Source organism: Patiria miniata, unplaced genomic scaffold (assembly GCF_015706575.1).
Source record: "Patiria miniata isolate m_02_andy unplaced genomic scaffold, ASM1570657v1 HiC_scaffold_14, whole genome shotgun sequence".
Taxonomy (NCBI): Eukaryota; Metazoa; Echinodermata; class Asteroidea; order Valvatida; family Asterinidae; genus Patiria; species Patiria miniata.
Genome location: NW_024037052.1, coordinates 4,141,330 through 4,162,643, shown reverse-complemented (window position 1 = coordinate 4,162,643; position 21,314 = coordinate 4,141,330). Strand labels below are relative to the sequence as shown.

At 39.0% G+C, this 21,314-nt stretch overlaps 1 protein-coding gene across 4 annotated transcripts in view; it reads left to right on the top strand.

Moving 5' to 3' along the window:
* Positions 1 to 21,314, top strand: part of LOC119721922 (protein kinase C delta type-like) — a 66,822-nt gene that overhangs the window by 10,972 nt on the left and 34,536 nt on the right. For 3 of the 4 annotated variants that reach the window (XM_038191878.1, XM_038191876.1, XM_038191877.1), the window contains exons 3-4: positions 13,953 to 14,203; positions 20,669 to 20,862. In XM_038191878.1, coding sequence (XP_038047806.1) covers positions 14,089 to 14,203; positions 20,669 to 20,862 — 309 coding nt within the window. In that variant the 5' untranslated portion in view covers positions 13,953 to 14,088. Of the gene's footprint in view, positions 1 to 4,456; positions 4,762 to 13,952; positions 14,204 to 20,668; positions 20,863 to 21,314 lie in introns of those variants that run through there. The other variant, XM_038191879.1, reaches the window with a different exon arrangement.

Here is a 21,314-nt window from a genome sequence, read left to right as displayed (position 1 = left end):
TTGGCCCACTGGTGAAGATACCGGGGTAACCGTACATGTACGTACCGGATTGGTACACGGACAATTTATGTTTCATTTTTGAGTGCTCACTGCATTGGAAAGCCCAGGTTCTATTGATTTTGGCCTTGAAAAGGGTGGAAATGTGTTTTCAGATGGTCCGGTGTGCTGAGTGACTGATTTCTGCATGCAAAATACACTTGATTGAAGTACACGTACATGTATGTATCCTACTTGTACCGGAAGTTGTTTTCTAAAATTAAAGGCAATATACAGGTACAACATTTGCAAATATCAAACACAAAACTACCAAATTACTATGAAATACACAATGTACACATGTACCTTACTGGACTGCTACTGAATGACAGTCTAAAGCATCCTGTACAATCCTGGCACCTGGTGTGCTGTCATTTTCAAGAAAAATGGTATTTTTGTATCAATTTCCAATTCTGGTTGGCCGACCGGTGTTGGAATAACTTGGTTATTTTTTCAAATGTCCCCAATGTATTTTTAGTAGCATGTACCACTAGTCCTCATTAAATTTGCAATCGATTACACACCTACCGATATGAACAGGTACCGGTAAACACGCCAGCTAGGTTGGTTCCCTGACCTTACAATTCCCCGACGTATATAAATTGCTCTGAACCAGTTCGTATGTATACACGCAAAGGTTTTGGGGTATTCAGAACGAATGATGGATAAACACGCAGGAGAGCGAGGCCGGAAATATGAGTGTGCTGCCCGAGGGTGATGGCTTGGAACCAGCCTGGCTAGAGGTTGAGTGAAAAATAAGCCCACCCTCATTCCATTCTTGTCGAAATAATCCCGGCGCGAACTGGTTAAGTGAGGTCAGGTAACCAGACTGCAGTACCATGATTGTTTTTCTTGGTTTTAAAATAGTAACCCCCAAATCCATGGGCGTTGTGAGGTGGGGGGGGGGGGGGCAACCCGAAACCAAAGAAAAGCAAAAACAAATTTTTTTTTAAAAGCAAGAAAAAATAGAAAAGAAAAAGAGGCGCAAAGTCATATCGGTGTAAATTGAATGGGTTGGGGGGGATGTCCCTGCCCCCCTCTAAAACTGATAAATCGAGAATATGTTGAGAAATACATGTACAGGAATTTCTTGGGGAAAAAATATGTTTTGCCCCCCTCTATAAAAAAAATCCTGGTGACGCCCATGCCCAAATCATCCATTTCTGAAAATTGTGACAGGATGTATTTTTTTTTTTTTATCTTGGATGAAAAAAAACCAAACATTTTCACATACGTGTACATGTACCAGTACCTGTACCGTACATACACAATAAGTTATTTTTGGAATTGTCCACCTCTAATTGCAAATTGTAAATGCACTGCGTACATGGCGTAAGTCAGAAGGGAGGCGGTTGATTTCACAAAAGGATTTTATTAGCGTTTCCACTGAAGGCATTGTCATTGGCAGTTACGGCCGTAGATGACGCAAAAAGGTTTGTAATTGTCTGGGGGAGCAGCGCATTAATTCACCTAATGGTCCGGCAATGGACTAATGACATCTAGTCCGTCCACCTGGGACCGGAGAGTATCGCAGTTTCGGGCTCTGCATGATCCGCTCTATGCAATTCTTTATTTTGACGACAACCTGGAGAATAGTTTGACATTTTGAGCAAGTGTACCGCTGGGACAAGTTTTTCTTGGGGGGGGGGGGGGAGGTGGGGAGTAAGGATGGGAGCTTTGTGAGATGCTGTGCACGATGCCTTTGGGAAGGGTTGGTTATTTATAAGTTGAGCTGTTTTGTATGCATTGATTTGGGTTTAATAATAGAAGATGTTGTACGGTCCAGAGTATACAGTATCGCTTACAAAATGTGCATGTGTTTTTGTGTCTACTCTATTAGATACATGTACATGTACAATGTCTAGTGTTGATTCACAGGATGTTTGTAATACTGGCAGACGTAAAGCGCACCTGTAAAAATTAACCATGTATTGTAGATGTTAAAGGGAATATATACATCATTTGCTTTTGCTGTAATTTTCAGAAATGGATGGAATTGGGGGGTTGGAAATATATAGCAAATATACATGTAGTTACACTGACATTTTTGAGGTTTTGGGTTCGAAAATGCTATAAAAACCAAGAAAAACAATCATTTTCCTGTAGTCTGGTTCCCTGACTCCATTTAAGAAGAAACAGAGCAGTTTACACATATTGGGGAATTGTAAGGTCAGGGAACCAGTCTAGCTGGCTTGTACCCGTTCATAGGTGTGTAATCGATTGCAAACAAGTGCGATGGTCAACTTGGGCCAGTATTTGAAAAAAAGCCAGTTTTTTCCAACGCTGATCGGCCGATCAGCGTTGGAAATTGATACAAAAATACCACTTTTCTTGAAAATTACAGTATACCACTTTACCAGGTGCCATGATTTTACAGGATGCTTTACACTGTCATTCACTAACAGTCCAGCAAGGTATTTCAAAATGATTTGGTAGTTTTATTTTTTGATGTTTGCAAATGTTGTATTTTCCCTTTAAAGACAAATGCTCAGATCACGGTAATGTAAAAGTATCACTCAGATCTAGTGGTGGGATTAAAATCCGGATTTTTAAAAATTCGCTTGAATTCCACTTTTTGGTTTGGGTTTTAGAAACCGGAACAACAACTGGAAAATCCCCCGATTCGTTCCATGATCTTAGATTCACTCGCTAGCTATCTTTTTGGTTCATGAATACCCTACCCATTCGTCTAATTTCTTTTCCCACATTACAGCTCTGGAGAAATTGCGAAGGCCCTGTGCAGTGGTCATTCAGTCACTGCAAACTGCCGGTACCGGTATGCCAAATCATTGTGAATGTGACACCTCACTTGCCACTTTCTGTTGGCATGACTGTGACCTGAATGGGAACTTCAGGTGAAATCGGATTTTATTACTTCGGTTTGAAAAAAAGTTAGCATTTACTGGATTTTCAAATCTCCGATTTCTCCCACCACTACTCTGATCCATGGAGTTTTTTCCCCCTCAGCTATGGCAAGACACCCGGTAACTTTGAAAACTACAGATCTTTTTTGGAGTGATCAAGATTTTAAGAATGGGCAAAAAATTACAAGCTACATGTGGGAACATAAAAACAAAGACCTAGAAAAATGTGTTAGGCCTAATTATCTTCATTCTGTATGCACATAAGTACATGTACAACATTTTGTCAAAGTTATTGTGTGTACATGTAAAATTTATGTACAAATGTACATGTACTTCTGAGTGTTAAAGGGAAGATACAACATTTGCAAACATCAAAAAAGGAAATGATCCAATTATCACAAAATACCGGTACCTTACTGGATTGTAAGGGAATGACAGTCTAAACTGTAAAATTGTGGCTCCTGGTGTACTGACATTTTCAAGAAAACTTGTATTTTTCCAATGCTGGTCGGCCGACCAGCGCTGGAGAAAACTGGCTATTTTGTGGCTCCTGGTGTACTGACATTTTCAAGAAAACTTGTATTTTTCCAATGCTGGTCGGCCGACCAGCGCTGGAGAAAACTGGCTATTTTAAAAAACTAGCACTCCGTATTTGTTATATTGAGTTATTCCACATTTTCTTTGCAATTGATTACACACCTGTGAACGGGTACAAGCCAGTTAAATTGATACTCTGGCCATACAGTTCCCAGAAGTCTATAAATTGCTCGATTTCATCTCAAGTGGGGTCAGGGAATCAGACTACAAGAATATAATTGGTTTTCTTGGTTTTTCCAGCCAAAAATGTGAAACAAGTCAGTTTAACAATATTTGCTAAAACATATATGTAAGTCCTCCAAATGCACTTATTTCTGAAAATTGCAGCAAAAGCCAATGTTGTACATCATATATACATTCCCTTAACAGAATCCACAAAATGATTTTGTAATTATTAACTTGCATGATGCACACTATTTGTGAAAAGTATTACAAATTGTTAGATTCCTAAGGTTAATAAAAGGTCAAAATAAGTAGTACATGTACTGGTGTACATGATGTACATGTACATGTCCGCAAAACACAGTGTCACGGTTTCCCTGTGACCTAGGATGCATTGCCTACAATCCACAGTCATAGCCTTTACAATGTATGTGTCATTCTTATGCAAACAATCAAATGCTTGACTGAGTCGGTAGTTCACAAATTTTGTTCATGTGTCAGCCGCATAAAAGTGTACAGTGTACCCTGTATCCATTGGCTGTAGTACTGCTCTTTGTTATTGTGTACACAATAGAGATCTACCTGCGCACTGTTTGGACTAAAGGCAGATCAGCCTATAAAAGAGTAGTGACGCACTTTAACTGTCAGGCATGGGACCCGACCATCGCACTGGCCATTTAAGGAAGTAGGTACTTTATAAATAACCCAGTCATCTGCATGTGACTAAAGGCACGCTTGTGCACCGATTCATCATGGTTCCTAGATAAAGTTTTAGCGTCGATCCTACCATATCAGTCTATTCTGGGAAAGCAGTACTTGTTTTATTATCTTGTGATTCATTGGGCGAGTTCATCAGCTTGGCTATAAAAATATCTGACACCAAACAAAGTTTATTTGCAAATAAAAGGCACTGCTTATCACAGCTGCAACAGTAACTGGGAATGAACACAAGATCACACAACAGGGACCGGTAAATTGGATTATAATTGTCCTGCTTGTTTGAGTTTGTCGTTAGTCCACACCTGTACCAGGATTTGTGTTTGGGAATATATTTTTCATAGCTGAGTTTCCCTTTAGAGGTGAAGTACATCAATCGGATTGGGTAAGTTTGTGGGCTACATGTACATAGGTTGTTTCCTCAAACGTGGACTTTTAACCCTAACCCCCTAGGCCCTTGTTGCTTACAACCATCCTCAATCCTCCAAAATTTTGCAACTCCGCCTAAATTTTTCAAAATTGTCAGACAGTCCTGCCTCAAAATGCATTCATCCTCAATCCTCCAAAATCCTCCTCATCCCAAAATTTTGCACTCGTGTTTAATTAATTAAGGATAAACCAACGCCAAATCCTTCAAAATCATCAGACAGTCCTGCCTCAAAATGCATTCATCCTCAATCCTCCAAAATCCTCTTGGGCTTCAATCACCATTCATCCTCAATCCTCCAAAATCCTCATGTGCTTCAATTACCATTCATCCTCAATCCTCCAGAATCCTCATTTGATTCAATCACCATTCATCCTCAATCCTCTAGAATCCTCCAAAACCGCCAGGAGGATTTTGGAGGAGTGAGGTGGGTTAGGGGTATTATACTGGGCTATTTGCCGCAAATGTGTATTTTTTTTCAGCCATCAGGGGGACTACCTAAAACAAATTAATTTTCATCGTTCATTTACAAATTTATATCAACATTTAATTTCCAAAATGCTACATGTATGTGTTCTGCCAATTCATATATTAATAGACATTTTTTCAAAGGAGGCATACATGATAATGTGCTTATTAAAAGAAATGCCTTGAGGAAAAATGAGAAAATGTAATAAAGAAATATATGACATACATGTAGGGGCATATTGTTACAAAACCATCATAAAGATAGACTAAAAAGTACCTACAGTTGGACAACAAAGAATTTGTATGTATTGCTTCTCGTACATATACCAATAATATGAACAACACAAAATTAATGCGTGAATTTACAAACGTAAACAATTTGTAGGCCCCCCTATTGCTGGAATTCTGACACTATTATCAAAATTCAACCAACTTTTTAAATAATTTCTGCATAATACAGTGAAAATACTGTGCAATATGCATTGCATGTGGCACTTTTTAACATGTGGACATCAGTGATTTTGCACATTGCACACTTTTTTTGCTGATTCAGTGAACTGTCATTGTTCAGATGACGTCAGGAGCTTGCAAAAGTCTTTTCAATTATTCTGTGTGAGTGCTTCCGCACAAAAGGAAACTCAAGAGCGTACGGAACTACATTCAATTGATACATCATGTACATGTACATTGTATACTGTACAGTGACTGTATGTACTAGTAATGTGCATTTGATTGGAAGTGGTCTATTGTCGGAAACCCCTCGGACAAACACGTTCACCACTCAAACAGTTTGGACTTTGTTTTTTTAAAGAAGCAATTCCAATAAATTCAAATTCGCAGAATTGATGGAAAAACATGGGTTTGTATATTGTGTAAAATAAATACATATGTACATGTATACGTGTACATGTACCATGTACATGTACATGTACATGTACATTAATTATATTGTGCATTGTTTATGTTATTCTTGCAGTTTCTGAAGCAGTTTTTAAAGTAGTTTCTAATTAATCTACATTAATTAACCCCTAACCCACCTGAGCAATTCTCCTAAATCTTCCTAGATTGAGGATGAATGGTGTTTGAAAAGGAGGAGGAATTTGTTTGTTTTTAAAATCAAGTTTGCCTGCTTGCAAGGGGTGTGAACAACGATAGAAAACAACACGGGTACCTGAGAACGCATCGTTAAGAATCCCAACCCCAAACTTACATTTTATAAATCCCGGAAACTGCTGTTCAGATTGTTCATAAAGGTCCGTGCGACATCGGTGTGTCAATACAGCAAGACACAAGTGTGTACAGTGAGCTTTTACGGTATAAACTGTAACTTCAAGAGTGTTACGTGAATTCATGCATAAAACGTGAAATATGTTTTGCTTTCCCATAGTTTTCATTTTTGATAATTCTCCACAAACGTCATTCAAAACCCTTCTTTTTCAAGTCACTGAGTAATTTGTTAAATTGGTTACGGGTACCCGATCCCATAATCTGCAACTGCTTCATGACATCAGTGGTCTGGATACTCAGTACCTGGTGTCGATGCACATCCCTGTACTCCCTGCCTGCGCCTTTTGTTGAACTTGAAATGTGCATTAGCTGTGAGTTTGTTATAATATTGATCCTGCCAACCCCCACAGACCCGGCTGTCTTGAGTGTGTATTTCCTCCTTGTCTCTCTCGCTCAGCTCCGAGGTGTTAGAATAATGCATATTGTATTGGCTGGCCGGGGGCCGCAGGGGTGAGACATTTGACTTTGTAATGAGTCAGGAGAGGGGTGTCATAATTGTCTTGAAGTGTTAACCTGTCCGCTGGTCCGGACGTTAATTACCGCAAGAATGTAACACTTGTCTTGAAACTGAATATAAATCACATCGTGTGTATTTTTTTAATATCATGGTGGAAAATATTGTTTGTAAACTCTGAAATGTGAAAAATTGATGTGGTTTTGTCTCGCATCAGAGAACAATCACTAAAACTGTAACAGGATATTCCCTTTTTCATGAATAAATATTTGCTAGAGGCTTAAAAAAAACACCTGAATTATTGAGCTGCAAAAAGTTTGAACTTGTTTTCAAATTAAATGCAGTAGGGGGCCTACTGGTACTTCTTTATGTGTGCTACATACATGTGTACTCCATGTAGTTTGTAACAGATGGCTGGCAATATTTCAGGTACATGTATATATGTAGGGCGATTTTTCAGAAATTGAAACAAAATTAATTTTGGGGAAAAATAATATTGATATGATGTAACACAAGCGATTATTGTGCACTAAAGTGTTGATTATCAAGGAAAGATGCAAATGTCTTAAGAGCTTTCATAAGTTACCCGGTAGTCTTTCCATGCATACATTGGCATAAATTTAATTACAAAATGTCACACATGTGACCGATCAAAATAATCACACGTGACCACAAAACAATTCCCATAAATTTGGTTAAAATAAAGCAGAGGGGAACACTGTGAATCACAAAAGACTAGTCCTACTCCAAAATTAGTATGGGTGTGTGTGTCTAGAACTTTGGAGGAAAGTGTGAATTTCCGATGTGGGCCGATAAGATTTTTACGTCTGATATGTCACACACGTGGCCAAACTTTGATGACCCCTCCTAATATGACACAATTTGTGAAAGCAGAAACTATACTCAGAATTGTGCTAACCTGATGAATCGGTGAGAGTAACATGTCAGATGTACATGTAACTTAACAAGGGATTACAATTAGGCCTAAAGCTTCAAAAATCAGACGAGCCCAAACCAAAGAATGGCCCAGTATAGGTTTGTACTGTACATGACCACAGCACTGTCCACCCAGTATTGTACTACATGTATGTCCTAGAAGTTGCAGAAAAAAGGAAAACTTATTAACAAATTTATTTCCAGTTGAACAAACTTTCCGAAGCTACCCAACGAGATTTCAAAGTTAATGAGGTGCTTATAAAACTGGCGCTTATAAAATTTATTGTTGGGTGAGAAGCAGTCCAGGTTGTAAAATTGAATAAAAAGACATTGTTTTTCTACCGGTACCTTTTTTCTCTTCTTTATTTTTTGTTTATTTCCCCATCTTTTATGCATACCGGTATATGGGTAGTCACAGATGAAAGGACATGGAATTTGCAGGGAAGTGGTCTTGTCACAGTGCACACGCAAACGTTGACTGTTGTCAAATAAAACAAATAAAAGAGGGGGGTTTGACCAGGAAATGTGGGATAATCAAATATCGCAGCAGGATATAGTCACAGGGATAGCCAGTCTTCCTTCCTCTGACCAGGAGGATAAACACAAGTGCATCACACGGCAAAAAGATTCCTTTTCACATGGAGAAGGCCTCGAGCAGAGCTGGGCTGCCATCAAACCAGGAACACTAGCATTCAAGTACATGTACCTGTGTACCCGTGTAGGTATCTTTTGTGAAACTTGGTCTGTACGGTACATGTAATTTGCATTTCTGCATGTTGCTCATGGAAAAGGCAGGATTATCTTTCAACTGATCTGCTTTAAATTTGCATGCAGTACATATTATTCCAGTTTAATTTCTGGTGAGCTTATAATGTAACAATGTGAGAACAGTTCAGAATTAAAACTCTGCGCTATATATGATATATTCGAGCCGATTTGTGTGCCATCTCTAGGGGGCGCTATTTTAGATGATTTACGGACTCGCTGTTTGCAAAGTTTAACAAAGTTGATGAAATTTCATTTTTCAGGGTGTACAATGTACACGTACTTGTGTATCAACTATCTTGTGAACATTCTCAAGTTCACACATTATGTACCCTTTAAAATTAATTTTTATTTTGTTCTTGAATGTTTTAGTCCAGTGATCATGATACATGATCCCCATTTTGGCTGTCAAAAATGCCCCATTAGGCTGACTGCAGTCTAGTGGTTACATCATACATGCATGGGGTCTCTTTACACTTTATGCCTCATTTCTTCTGAGCCTACAAATTATCTTGCATCACTTTACATGTTGACAGTGAATTTTCTGGTCCATTACCATTGCTGTGGATTAATTACAAGCACTGTCATCAGTGTCTTTGCATTGTCACTTCCTCTGAGTGCTATCAGCTTATTACAGTGTTGGTACCATAATTGATGCACCATACCGGAACATGTACATACATGTATGTGGTTTATGTACTGTAGTTATGTGCTGTTTAAACCATTGCTATGACGTCACACTATTGTTAAAAGTGTGGATTCGGATCTACGAATCTCTTACACTGGTCACAAAGTGTTGATTCGGAACTACATGTACGAATCTTTAGTAAAGTGTGGATTCGGAATTACGAATCCACACTTTGAACACGTCGGACAATGTTCTCCATAATGAGCATGAATAGGACCGTCTGCGTGAAAATTTCCTTTCCACAAATTACCAATGCATCTTCACTGTCAGATTCTCCGCCGTCACTGCAAAATCTACTTTTAGTCAGAAAGAAATCGTCGTCTGAACTATCCATTTTGACCGTAAGGAGCCTATACACACAAAATGACTTGGTTGTACGGGTGTGGCATTACACATACTAAACACGCCAGGAAAAAAATGTTGCAACCTGACGCCACTTCCGCGCTTGTGTACAAAGTCTATGCGAGTCATTTCAAGTATTTCCTAACAAAATTGGAAACATTTCTCAGTCCCAGATTCATGTCTTATCATTTTTGCAACGAATGACCTTCATTGAGATGATATACGTGTATGAAGAAAAAAGTGGCGTCAGGTTGCAACATTCTTTCCAATATTTCTGTTGACGCAATAGTTTAAGTCGAAGAATACACTCGCAAGTGTGGATTCTTAATTTACGAATTCACACGGCGCTTTGCGCCTCGTGAATTCTTAAATTACGAATCCACACTTTCTCGTGTATATTCTCCTTAACAGAATTTCTTTCCTGTTAAAATGGTTAAAGGGTCCTTGTAATGAATTTTTCTTCGGAACACAATTTGTGCAACTTTCTACTCACAGATTTTAAATGTATAAAAACTGTTTGACATCCCGTTTCGGTTCATTTTATTAAAAAGTGCACTTCTTTAATATTTTCCATGCTTTTCCAGACAACTGAGAGCGCTGTTGCAGTGATGTCATTTCAGGAAGTCAGTTTAGGAGTTTTCTGTTCAAATTGTGAACCCAAAATGTGCTCATTGGACATGTTGGAAACATTTGTGAAAAAGAGTTTAGGCATTGGCTAACTGCCATGAACTGACACAACAAATCAGAAAAGAAAATTTACAACAGCAAAATAGCCAAAATTCTAGTAACCTTTTGCACTGAAATACCGGTAGCTGTAAAAACATTGAGGTTTCTGCCCGTATAATGACATCACAATTTTGCCTAAGAATACATGTATGGATAACAATTAAAGGGAAAATACAACATTTGCAAACATCAAAAAATAAAACTACCAAATCATTTTGAAATACCTTGCTGGACTGTTAGTGACTGACAGTGTAAAGCATCCTGTAAAATCATGGCACCTGGTATACTGTCATTTTCAAGAAAAGTGGTATTTTTGTATCAATTTCCAACGCTGATCGGCCGATCAGCGTTGGAAAAAACTGGCTTTTTTTTTCAAATACTGCCCCCAATTGACCATCGCACTTGTTTGCAATCGATTACAAACCTATGAACGGGTACGAGCCAGCTAGACTGGTTCCCTGACCTTACAATTCCCCAATGTATGTAAACTGCTCTGTTTCTTCTTATATGGAGTCAGGGAAGCAGACTACAGGAAAATGATTGTTTTTCTTGGTTTTTATAGCATTTTCGAACCCAAAACCTCAAAAAAGTCAGTGTAACTATATTTGCTATATATTTCCAACCCCCCAATTCCATCCATTTCTGAAAATTACAGTAAAAGCAAATGATGTATATTCCCTTTAACAGCCAGCACGTGTTTTCACATCCTTTGACGCAAACTGGTTAAAGTGAGGACAGAGCAAGCTATTAGGACTTGTTTTGTTTGTTTGTTTTTTTTTATCCACGAAAGTTTATTTTGGGGCCAGGTGGAGGTTGGAGATCACTGTACCGGTACATGTACATGTACACGTATGTATGTATAACACATAACTTTGTGCATGTTGTCTCTTGTTTTTTGTTGGGGGCAAACACGAACCAGATTTGAAGCAGTGCGTTGGCCTAGCGTGTGCTCATCATTCAGCACTCCCTTTTGTTTAACATGACAGCTCTGTGAATCCACGTGAACTAAGAAAATTTTGCAAAACTGCGAAACGTTACAGTCATCAGGGGACATGGGGGGACATGGGCAGCAGCTGCAGAAATGAATAACGAGATTATCACTTTTAAGTGCCTGTCAAAAATTTCCCCTATAATTTTAGCGCCGGCGTGCCTAACAATGATCAGCATAAAGTGTTTCAAGCTGTCCCCACCATAGAGCACAAGAAAGGAGAGTCAAATTTCTCTGTTCTGTTCTGCTCTGTGATCACTTAAGCTGCCTTTTTAATAGCAACCAGATAATGAAATATCCCGGTCAGGTTTTATTGAGGGTAAAATTAAACGGCTTTTGTTACGCTCGTGCGTGCACGTAATTAAAGTTTGATGTGTGCTGAGATGACAGTGGAGGTTTTTTTTTTAATATAGTTTTGATGATCGAGTCCATCTGCTCGGTATTGCAAGTATTCTTCCGTGGAGACTAAGTGAGCCTCCTGCAGTGCAATTTCAGAAACCTAATTTGTCAAGTTTTGTGTCACTACATGTTAATCTACAATGTTAACCCTAACCATCCCAAATCCTCCAAAATCCTTTTTGCAAATTGGAGGAATTTGCAGGATTGAGGTTACATGACAAAAGTGCATTGCTGATTTCGGAGGACGCACTGTGTCAAGGTCTCGGGCCGGACCTTGTGTTGTTTATGCTCAGCCTAGCATAAATTTAGTCCTTACTTGAAATCCTCCGCACTGCTCCAGGATGTCACTGCCTCTGCCTCAGCCTATTGGCAGTCATAGCTGGAGGATTTTGCAGGATTCAGGTAGTGGTCACCTCTCCACGGACCATATTCAAGAAATGGAGGAATTTGCAGGATTGAGGCTATTTTTCCATGAGGCCAATTGAATGATTTTGCAGGATTGAGGCTACATCCTAGCAAAAAGGCCTAGGGAGTTGGGTTAATACGTATTACATTTGTACATGTACATTTAACCCAATTTGCCTGTTACTGGTGTTTCTCCATTTAATACTGGGATGCCCCATACATGTACATACATATCCAAAGCTCACTTTGAAAGACTCCAGACTAAGCACCCACTGTGAGGTGTTCTCCTATTCTTGCAAAATGAATAAAAAAAAAAAAACCAGGGCAATGAGAGGCTGGTCGGAATAAGGGTTTATGGGGATATCAGGAAAGAGAATATAATTCTCCTTACAATACTGTTAACAAAAATGGCTGTTTATGGTTTGCATTTGCATGTCAATAAAGTAAAATACTGAAAAAAAAGGCCATTAAAGTTTCGAGTTTTGTCTTCGTGAAAATGAAAGATGCCAATTGTTTGTCCATAAATACTCTTTTATTCCACAAATTTTATGCTAGGCTAAAAATGTGTATGTACACATGTAGACAAATGAATGAGATATATTCACATGGTGCCACCGCAAAATTATCTAGTCTTAGTAAACATGTTACAAATGTATCAAAGATATGAATAAATCTGAAAATTGAAGAAAAAAGAGTCATCCCCACTCGAGTTTATTTTGCATTTTTCTACACTACGGCCTGTGCCCTTATGCAGTTCCGTCTCATTTTGCCAGAACGTCTCACAAATGTTAGTCACCGCTGCAGAGCGTTTTTTTTGGGCTTGAATTTAAGATTTTTATTTATTTGAACTCTGGCTTTATTGATGGGTTTTGGTAAACAAAAAAGTCACTGTATCAATGGCGAAACTGGATTGTTTACATGAATAAGTTTTTCATTTTCACAATGTGAGAAAGTTGTTCATGACACGCGTACATTTGTATACAAGTGGTTGTGGTGATATAACAAAGTACAATAATGTCATACATGTTATAACCTGTGTGAGTGTACCGGTACATGTACATGTATGTACATTTTTGTACACTGATGGATTGTGTGGTGAAACCCGCAACTTCCTTGTTATTTTTTGTTTGGATATTGCTGAATTAATGTGTAATTTGCGATGACAAGTGTTGTCATTAGGACATTTTTTTAATGTAAATTTTGCACAACAGATACATGTACGTGTAGGTATGCACGTGTGTATTTTGCATACATGTGCAAACAAAGGAAAATCTGCACGTAGTTGTTTAAAACTGCTGCAGGTCAGTTGTGAATTATGAATTCTATGTATAATATTGTTAGACTTTGGACTTCCTTTCCACTGTTTGTACATATCGGTATGTACCGGTATTAAAATGTACGGTATGGTACACCTGTTAGTTGTGTACCAGTCCTTAATTGTTTTAGTCGCCGTGTGCCTGTTTAAAAGTTACACAAAATTTAACAAACGTCTTGCTTTCTTTTCACAAATAATGTGTACATAAATTTAAACCATACATTTGTCAATCAAGTTTACATGTACACGTACAAAAAGTTGTTACATGTACTAGCAAAATGAATGTATACTTCATTCATGTTTTTTATGCAAAACATGTAATAAAATTGTAGCCTGAATCCTAAAGACAGTTATTTTGATTTTTTGTTCTTTGCAGTTTTCTGAGAGAAAGAGGGAGAGGTACTACTTTTAAATAAATAATCAGTCGGTGGCGGAAGGCAACAGATACTATACAGTATAAAGCCACAGTGAAATCCCACTTCTGACACCGAGTTCATCCCGCAACTGCCACCATGGTGTTCCTGAGGGTTCGACTGCACCGGGTGGACGATATAGACCTCCCAGACAAACAGGATGCCAGTGATTGTAATGTTGTGGTTCACATCAAAGAAAAAGTTACCAATGCACGTGAGTATCGACCGTTTGGTTGTACATGTGGTAATCCTTACTTTTAGGACCCCTTTCCTATATAAGGTTAAAAGACTCACCAAAACAGCTGACTAAATGACACTCAAAAGTGACATTCTGATATTTATTGACACATTTGAACATTTGGCAATGACACCTCTTGAATATCAGCAGGTTTGATTTTGTAGAAAGAGGGCAGGGTTTTGATTTATGAGGGGTTAAAGACGACGATGACAAACAGAAAATAAATTTAAAAAGCAAGATGGCGAACTGCAAAAAAAGGTAGGAAAGTCGCATTTTCTTTGAAAGTGCTTTCAAAATTATAACTAACATGAGTTTGTCTGAAGAAAAAAGACTTCTTTAGCCTGCAAAAGTCACTTTGGTACTGGACAGTCATCTGCAAAAGTCAGTTTTGAACAGAACTCGCACAAAATAGAGGTGTCCTAAAAGTAAGGATTACCGTACATGTATGTAAAATAGGGTTAATCATTGGCCACGAAGGGCAAGCTTCTGACTGATTTTTACATCACTGACTGACTGACTGAGTCTCTACTGGTACATGTGTCAATATTGTCCTTTTAAAACTGAAACTTTTATGTTCAGCTTGACAAGGAAGGTTTGGTTTTGTTGTAATTGTGCTTTACAAATATATGAGTGCTCATTACACTTTTTCGACTTTTTTTTCTGGGATTTTGGTACATGCACTGTACGTACAGTCACAGTAACCAAAATTATGTTAGTCTTTTTGTTTGATTACAGTCGAGTCTCGTTATAACAAACTCGTTCGGACCGAGCCAAATTGTTTGTTACATCAGAATTGTGTATTAAGAGGAACATCAGTCCCATTCATTGTGCATATAAATGCACAGTTGGGACCCAGGCTTTATGTTTGTTATTTAATAACCAGAATTTTGAATTAACAGCGTTTGTACTAACGAGAGTCGACTGTACATATTTATATTCTTTTCTGTTTAAAAGAGATTTTAAAACATTTCCGTAATGTGCATCTTAAATCATTGAAATGCCTGTGGTGCAGAAGTCAAATTGACATTATAGAAATTCAAAGAAAAAGATTACCACTTTTACCTAAACTATAAATACATGACTACTTGTATTACAAAATGTAACTCAAATTCTGTCCATTGGGCAGCCAAAAAAAAGGGGAGGGGGGTTTAAATCATCCAATAACATCTGTTTAGTGAACTCAGTGCAATGAAATACCGGTACGTACATTTGTGTCCCATTTCTTAAGTTGACAAATTCTGTGTGTCACATGCCCGGTCATGCCGGTTGCAGGGAACCCAAATATATCGGAATCTAATCAAAACATTAGTGGGCCGGCGTGATTGAATTTACTTATTACGCCTTCAGGACGGACTGTAATTTCAAGCACTCAAGAGAGCCGCTTCTGCAAGATGTACATGTACATGTACATGTACATGTATAACATGTGTGTGTACCGGTACATGTACGACATTGTACATTTCACAGAAAGAATATACATGTACATGTATTTTGGGAGCATTGAGAGGCCAGATGTGCATACTGTCCATTGTCTTCAATGTCAAAAGACAGAATTTTGACGAGTGTCTCGTACAAATGGAATTGAAAATCGGTCTCAGCTAAATGTCTACTGGATTGCCTTAGTCGAGATCTGCAATTTGAAATACATTTATATGGATACCAATTGCAGCTGCCCTGTCGCCACTGGTCTTAGTGGGTTCCCTTTGAAATGTTAAATTGGGTGCCATTTCAGTAATTACATGTATACATGTAGGCCGTACATGTACATGTAGTGGGGCAGATAGGGAAAATATTTGGGGCAATTGTGCCTTTGATGATACAAGCATGGAATTTTGCACACAGTCTGTATGTCATGTACATGTATGTCATGAGAGATATTTGGCTATAGGGCCATCGCAGTTTTGTCCTTTGAAAAAAATAGTAGAATAACTTGAATAGCAAGCAATTTTCAAAATTTACAAAATGGCTGTCATTGAAAATATCTTTCTCATGACATACTCTGACTACATCAGGCATGAAACTTTTCCTCGGATCAGCTGATTTCCTCTTTTTTTTACTTCCCATGTGTGCCATTGAAAATAGAAAAACACTGTACAAAGTCTGGGAAAAATTTGAATTTCCTCTTTTTTTGTGATTTCCCAGTTGCATGCCTGCTACATGTACATGTAAGTACCAAATTCCAGCTTGTATCATCAAAGGCACAATCCCATCACCTACATGTATCAGCCGTACTAACAGTGTACGTGTATACGTAGCAAGGAGAACTCTTGTACACATCAGTTGTACGGCTGTCCTGAATATCAGAAATTCAAATATTCTATCGTCAATTGGATATTTGAATACTTTTTGCCGGTTTGAATATTCGAAATGAAAAACTTTCGAAAAACAGGTTGATCAATCTCAGGACTGATGCAGGGTTTTGCGCAGGGTAATATGTTCAAATGTGAAATGCTGCATGCTTTCAACCATGCGCCAACCCCGTGTCAACCTGAGATTTGTCTAGTGCAAAATGGCCTGGACAAAAAAGTCAAATGGCATAATTTTTTCAAATACGTGAAGCACTTGCTGTGTATTTTTCGCTTGGGTTTTGTCACTGTTATTAAAAAGTGGCCCATTTATATACATTGTATTCTTTGTTTTTCTTTTTTAAAATTGGAAATACAGTGTACCGTACTGGGGTACGAAAAGCAAGATGTACCGGTACCGATATGTGTAACTTTAATTTGGATGCAAAAATGGAAATCAAGGTCCGTTAGAAAAATTTGGCAAATAATTTGTAACGAAAGCTGCCACTGACGAATAATGAATATGAAATTAATGACACACAAACTTCCTTCTGAAAGATAAATGAGACTTTATTAAGAACTGCAGATGGATGTCGGACACTGTTATTACAAATGGTGTCATTTCTGCGTATTAATCATCAGCTCCATGTATGTGAAAAGGCCCCTGCTTGTGTTGCTGCTCGTTTGCCCTCACGCACACATGACGGGCCCGGCGTCAGTGCAAATATGAAGCGCGTTGCGGCTGCTTCGTCGTTCGGCCCCGTTTGATCTACCCATGCTGTGCAAACACAATTCCCCAAACTTTGAAGCGGCGGTTAAATTTTTCAGACGGCTCGGGAGAGGCAAGCATTTCTGGGAACGGGAGACAGCGCCGTCCGAAACGGCTCAGTGGCCCCTCGTGCACACACTGCGTAATTGAATTGGAAACAGAGAACCACTAACTGGCATCTGAGGGAGAACCAAACGAGTGTAAAATTAAGTTATTGAAATGGCCCTGTGCAGACCGTTCTGCGAGAGGGGAGGGGCCAGCTAGGGAGTCTTACGACTGATGAGCAACCCAAAAAACCAGTGTATAAATATAACTTGACTTTTGCTCAGGCCTGACAGACACAGGTGTCTGTAGATACCGGTATGGCAGAGGCCATTAACTGTAGGAAGTGAAATTGTATCATTGCCGGAAGTTAGGGGGGCCTACTGTTTTGTGCTAAAACATTTGAGAGTTTGTACAACTGCAGCTACTGGAGCACATGTACACGTACAGTGAAGCTTTTTTTTTCGCAAGTGAAAAATCATGGATCACCATCGGTACAATAATGTACATGAACATGTAGTGTATTTTGTTTCACCATTAAAAGTCCAAAATGGAAGAGACGGTATTTCAGGCAGATTAATTGGCTGATTGCCTATGGGCCCCCTTGAGATTTGGGAGCATTTGTTGCAGAACCGCCCTTGTTGACCCCTTTGAAATGCTGGTGTGCACACCCCTCCCCCCCCCCCCCCAGGTCTCGCCCACTGATAAACCGCTGTTGCTGCATGTTAAGCGCATGCATGGCATGCGGCTGTAGGGTGCAGACAATTCGACTCCCATGGACCTCAGTAATAATTGGTACGTGTACAGGTACACTGTACGTGTACATTACACTGTATTTAAAAATGCTCACAATGTTTGACTTTGAGACGCCCATAAAATTACAGCTTATTTCATCATCTTTCAATTTCTGTTCAATTTCCGAGTGGTAACCTGATGACTTTTGGGGGAAAATTCCATCCATAGATAATCACCACCAAAAGTAGTTCTTTGGCCCATCGCCATTTTGAAAATGATCCCTGTGCTCCATTGCCAAATACATGTAGAGCCATTTTTTAGGGCCCAATTTCATCTGAAATTCACCAAAATATGAGCTCGCACTCCTGTGCATGGCTTCCACCCATCTTTTTTTCTTTATTCAAACCTTCCAGTTCATGGTCCACAAAATGCTCTAATAGCAAAGAAATTGAGGGAAAACAAATCGTGATTTGGCCCGCGTGGGCAATTCGGGTCTAATTTGCAGGTCTGCAGCAAAATGCATGCCGATTTCCTTCCTCCCTGGCTGTACAAACACCTCAGCCCATTCGATGATTTTCACCTTTGGTGAAAGTCTGGCTGAGTTTGTCTCTCAGATATTGATTCCCTTGCCAGCATTGGCATGCCCAATTAGGCCTCAGTCATCCCTGCAAATTGGGTTTCCTGAATGTGTTGTCTCAAAAAAGGGGGCCTGAAGGGGAAAAGTATTCATTGATTGCCACAAGGTATACAGTGGATTCTGCTTTTTTAGGCCACATGTTTTTGTACGTATGTACCGGTACTGGACGGGTAAAATTAAACTGGGAGTTCAGCGTAAAAGCTCGACAGTTGAGTTTGTTTCAGGGGTTTTTTTGGTCAACAACCAATCACATGTCAACTGGCACATTGTCTTGTTTTCCCTATGAACTTGAAAAGTTATACAATGTAGTGTAGGACGTTTACTTCACAGTTTTTTTCCCGACCCCCTGTCAACTGAAAATTGCATTTGGAATAAATACATGCCCCCAAGACAATGATGCATACATGTATACTTGCAAAATGTAGCCCTTTCAAACTTTTAAAAATTGCAATGTTGAACCTTTATTTGGGTGAACCCTGAGATGTTGGCAACTGTCATAAAAATGACTGTCCCTCAGGACCAGCCAAATTCACAACTTCTTGCGACTGTTCTTAGGACTTGAGACTTGTTTGTGTCGACAGTGGTTCATTGTTCCCATCCTTTTAGCAGGTTAAAGCCAATGACAGATATTTAACTGCAAAACATTCCTGGGTCCCATAACATTGATCACCCCATGCATGCAAAGGTTTTAACAGATGTGCTTTGTATGAAACTTTCTGCATTCTGACATTACATGGCCCTGGATCATAGCATAAGGAAACTGAAGAGAGGAAAAGGAAAGGACGGAATTCGGAAATGGCATGCAAATACAATGTACCTGTATGTGTTCAGATGTACAGTATGTACATGTACATTTGTACATTTTTCACGTACATGTAGTTACATGTATACATTATACACATTGTACATGTACTTGGTATGTGTACAGGTGTACCTGTAAAAAAAATTAAGTAAATTGTGCTTTTATTATTAAACAAAGAAACACAAAATGTACAATGTTGAAAAGACTAAACTGAGTTCGTTAATTTCAGAATAATGAAGCTACATGTAAACTGTTATTTGAGGATTTAACCACATTGTTGTGTATGATAAAGGTAACAACTGATACAAAATATAATTGATTGAATAGGCAAATATGTGCACGTACATGTAGGTGCATAGTTCAGAATGATAAACCCAACTAGGCAATCATAGTCTTATTTGCCTAATTTGTAGGGCTGTTCCAAATATACTGAAGATCCAAATATTTGATCATCAATATTCGATCATCAGTATTCAAAAAGCTTTGTGCCAGTTAGAATATTCGAAAACAAACAAACTGAGCATACAGTAAATGTTGTGCAAACCGGATCAGAAACCAAAGTGAAATTGACTTTGCGTCGGTTTGTCCATCATTTAAGTCATTTCAGGTCTGTTTCAATGTTGCATTTGCGAAGGTCTGTTAAGCCATATTAGAAAAACCTGAAATAAGTTGAACCAAAGAAAAATTAACACTTCGGAAAAGTCACATGGTGCAGTATTAATCGCAGATTGACTGTACCCGGTACGACCAACTTTGGTTCGCAGTCTATCACGCACACATGGTGCACACGCGACTGTAATGTTATTTTATCGTAAACTTTGGCACTTTACTCTCAGGTACATGTACTGCTTTTTTGTCAACAGCAACTTTTTTGTTGATGGCCGTTCCCATTCTTTTAGCAGGTTAATGCCTTTCGCAGTTATAAAATACTTACATTGTACTGTAACATGCTCCAGTAGCTTATTGATCGCAGCATGCAATTTTTTTACGGGCGCACTCTGCAAGCACCTTTTGACCGACGTGGGGCGTAAATGCAGGTGGCAGTTTGAATATCCAAATATACGGTCAATGCAATTTCAAGTAATCAAATACTTATTTGATAATGGACAGCCCAAATAATTTGTGGCATATATACATGTATATTCTTTTTGTGTTAAATTATCAATTTCAGAAGGGGGCAGCAATCTGATGATTACGCGCAAGCTGACCCCGCTCTGGGGCAAGTGTTTCGACTCCCATCTGTACGAGGGCCGCATCATTCACATCATCATCCAGAACAACAGCAAAATGGTGGCAGACACGGAGATGAAAGTCATGGACATGGCCGCTATGTGTGGCACCAATGGCGATGTTCTGACCACCAACGTAAGTCCCGAGCAGTGTTATTGTCGAGTCCATCACGAGTCCATCACAAGTATTTCATCTTTAGCCTAAATTTATGCACGGCTGAGCATATCAAAACAAGGTCTGGCCCAAGACCGTGCATCCTCCAAAATCGGCCGCACCTTATATGCAAAAATGTGCCACAATTCTTCAAAATCCTCCATTTTGCAAAGAGGATTTTGTAGGATTTGGGAAGGTTATAAGGTTAATGCTGCATGCAAATAATAACTGACTTCCAATTATACCTTCTTTGTCTAAACTTACCTCCACCTCCAACTCATCTCAGTGAATGTGTACCTTTGTCATTCTCAATTTCCTCATGTTCCCCAGAGTCTGTTCCTTCAGTCCTTGCCCTTTTGGCCAAGCTTCTACTCATCACATCAATCACGTCTCCCATCCCCCCCCCCCTCCTCCTCACAGATGCCCCATTCAAC